Source organism: Diaphorina citri, unplaced genomic scaffold (genome assembly GCF_000475195.1).
Source record: "Diaphorina citri unplaced genomic scaffold, Diaci psyllid genome assembly version 1.1 scaffold6431, whole genome shotgun sequence".
Lineage (NCBI taxonomy): Eukaryota > Metazoa > Arthropoda > Insecta > Hemiptera > Psyllidae > Diaphorina > Diaphorina citri.
Window position 1 is genome coordinate 1 of NW_007383807.1, and position 3,707 is coordinate 3,707.

General features: G+C 37.7%; 1 protein-coding gene across 1 annotated transcript; it reads right to left on the bottom strand.

Moving 5' to 3' along the window:
* Nucleotides 1-1,397: 1,397 nt before the first annotated feature.
* LOC103521977 lies at nt 1,398-3,146 on the bottom strand (the record flags this gene model as incomplete). The annotated part of the gene is given in 1 exon segment (XM_008487082.2): nt 1,398-3,146. A coding segment is annotated over 1 exon segment (1,507 nt), but the record flags the coding sequence as incomplete, so codon positions are not given.
* Nucleotides 3,147-3,707: the final 561 nt, after the last annotated feature.

Below are 3,707 nucleotides of genomic sequence, written 5' to 3' on the forward strand. Positions count from 1 at the left end.
GATAATGATAATGATAATGATAATGATAATGATAATGATAATGATAATGATAATAATAATGATAATGATAATGATAATAATAATAAACTGAATATTAAACAAATTAGGTAGGTACATAGGTATTTCTTTAATAGGCTATGTAAAAGTTCAGGGACTTTTTCAGGGTGGGCCCCAGGGGGGCCAACTTTGAAATCTTAAATGAGAACCCCCTAATTTTGATACACCATATTAAAGGCATTAAAGAACGTAGTACTTTGGTACAAGTTTGAGATCGATCCGACAACCAGGGCCGGAGTTATCGCCTATTCAAAGTTCCCACTAATGATTCACATTGAAATTTATTACTAAAAATTAAATTTCGAAACATTTTCACCCCCGTAGGCCATCAGGGCCGGAAGTCTAAATTTCATTTTTGGGTCTGAATTTCAATATGACCCATTAGTGGGACCTATTTGAAGCGCAAATCACCAATTGATATGAACTTACCATTTTTGGTGCTTCCCCTATTGGCAGGAAAACATAGAAAAATGAAAATTTGAATAGGCCATAACTCCGGCCCTGGTTGTTGAATCGAGCTCAAACTTTTACCAAAGTACTACGTTCTTTAAGACATTTGATAATATGATTATCACAAACAGGGGTTTCTCATTTAAGATTTTAAAGTTGGCCCCCCTGGGGCCGACCCTGAAAAAGTCCCTGAATTTTTACATAGCCTATAAAAAACTAGAGGTAAGACTTTCCCTTGGAAAAATCCTAATTTTCTTGTCAAAATCGGTTCAAAACCCTTTGAAAATAAAAGTTAGTCACTTTCGTCAAAGTTCACCTTACCATTTTCCAGGAAAGAATGTCAAAAACTTTAAACCCGTTTTTCTCTAAACACAGTTTTCCGACTAACGCCCTTCTTCCATCCAGGCCTTCATTTCCAGACAACCTCATATATTTTTCCACGATTTTTATCAATTTACAAAAGGTTTTCTAATTTTATGTATATTAAGATGAAGTTAAGTTAAAGGTGGAAACACACTGCCCTTACTTCACGCGATATCATGCGTAGAAGCACACTTGTGTCACGTCTAATCATCAGTTATAGGTTATAGTTTTATGTTGGAAGTCAAGAGAGCGAGTGGATCAAAGAAATGTGCACGGAAAGAAAAGATTAAACCTCAACTCTCGTCATAAAAGTGTCCAAAGATCTTCGGAACAATATTTGTGGAAGTAGTAGGTTGATGGTTGTTTAGAAAAGTGGACTTTTGTTGCGTCGTCTTCTTCTTCATTTGTTGTGTCTTCTTCTTCATCTGACTAAGGACTAAGGATTATTATTATTATTATTATTATTATTATTATTATTATTATTATTATTATTACTATTATTATTATTATTATTATTATTATTATTATACATTCTACTATATCTGTGGTACCACCACCAAATAATGCATGCTGAATTTTCTCAGTGTGTGTAGGCCTGTAACCCAATTCTCTAGCACTCTTACTAAGAATGTACGAGTGCTGTGACCCAGTGTCTATAAGCAAACGAGCTAATTTGGTCTTACCATTGTTGCCGTTTAACCTCACCACAAGTGTTTGCATAAGAACACTACTGGTTACAGTGGAGGATGACAGAGTGACTTGTTCTGATGTACTTGCTCCCTTGGTGGACTCTTCTTTCACTTGGACACACATTATGGTGAAATGGCGTCTTCCACACTTTGTACATTTGGGACGGTTTCTGCATTGTGCAGCTCGATGACCATGCTTCAAACAACAAAAGCATACATGGTTCTCCCGGACACACTTCTGTCGCTCTTCCACTGATTGTTTCACTAAACAATCCTGAGACTTGTGTTTTCCTGAGCAAAAGATACAAAGTGGTTCATTAGACAAATTGACTAATCCTGAAGCGGTAGGAATAGATTCTTTCTGTACATTATATCTTTCCTTCCTTTGAACTGATTTGTTACTACTAGGTACATCTAGGAAATCTGCTACCAATTCTAACTTCTGGGACCCTTCTACTTCATTTCTCAGAAACTGTAACAAGTTATCTAAACAATCTTGAGGAATATTACTGTGACTTGTAGAGCTTCGTTCCCATATTTGTAGCAGATCTGAAGGGAGACACGAAGATACTAAAGGCATGAGAATTGCCGCACAGTTCTTGGAAGTGACACCTAGTGTCTCGAGATTCCTAATATGACATTGTATATGGTCATACAAACTAGCTAGGGGTAACTTCTTGTTCCCAGCATTCTGGATAACAAGTTTCAACAATTCTCTGATATAAAACTCAGTTAGTAGATCATCTCTACCAAAACGCTCTTTCAAAGCCTCTACTACCTGACTGTACATTTCACCGGTAGCAGGGTAACTGTCGACAAGTCTTCTTGCCGGGGATCCAGGCGTCATTGACATTGAAAGGTAGCCAAGCTTGTCGACTGCATGCATTTCTTCATCTTCATGGATCTTCTGGAACTGTGACCAGAATGGCAACCAACCACTGAGGGTACCATCAAACTCCTTGAGTTTGAGAACAGGAAGCTTGTACTTGTGTTGCCGAGTACTTTCTGAAACATTACTAACAGACTCGGCCCTGGTTTCAGATACTACCTTGTGTAGTGCTGAATCAACCAGGGACTTACATTTGAAGAACTTAGTTGCATAAGAATCTATCTTATCTTGTTCAGATTCTATGTCCTTGACCTCTTTTTCACTCTGGTACATAATTTCCATAGCCTCTTGATCTTTCAGACTCAACTCTTCATACCTAACTTTCAGAAGCTCAAACTGTGCCACCAGAGCATCTTGATCCACTACATCTTCCTTCACTAGCTCTTGGATCTTCTTACTTGTTTTGGTAACTGAGGTTCTAAGAGTGTTTCTGGCTAAATCCTGACTACTAGACATCTTAATTGCTTCTACTTACAGTCCTGTCACACGGTCGCCAAATGTGGGAATTTCTGCCCACAATTAACAATTAAAACGATCAAGTCTTCAGGATCTTCAAGAGGGAATATGGAAAACACTTGAGTTACTTTTACAACATAGAAACTGGACGAGAATGTCTTTATTTAATCATTTCAGCAAACTTTTACAACTTTTAGATCTTATTCTACTAAGTTTTGTATAGCACATTTTTTTCTTCTCCCAAAACCAAATTCAAAAATTCCCGCATTTTGCCGCGAGTCGACTCACTCCAATGGCTGTGTACTAAAGGCCCTGTTCACACGATTCAATTTCTCAACACCTTCTATACATAAACACAGCTTGAGTTAGGTAGCTACTTGTATTATTAGGTATGACAATATTTTGCATAGCGAAGCACGGACTATCTACTAGCTAGTCTGTGTACCGTATTGGCAGGTACTTATATGTAGGTTCTGAGAAATCACATCATTTTATGATGCGCAAGGCTGAACCACAGTTCAAAGCCCTACACCTCTATTTTATTCAGCAATATAATATCCCTCATTTGCTCATTTTAATCAAAATGAAATAATAATACTAAGCAGAACCTCCGTGGTCCAGAGAGTATCACACTAGGTTTGCACGCCGGAAGTTCCGGGTTCGATTTCCGGCGGGTTCAAAGTTTTTTGTTTCTGTGTTTGGAGTTCGGGGTGAATTAAGATCTCTGCTTGAAATAACATCAATATTCTCGAGTGATATTGAAATGAAATTCGGCATAGAGAAATGTGCTACTTTAGTAGAAC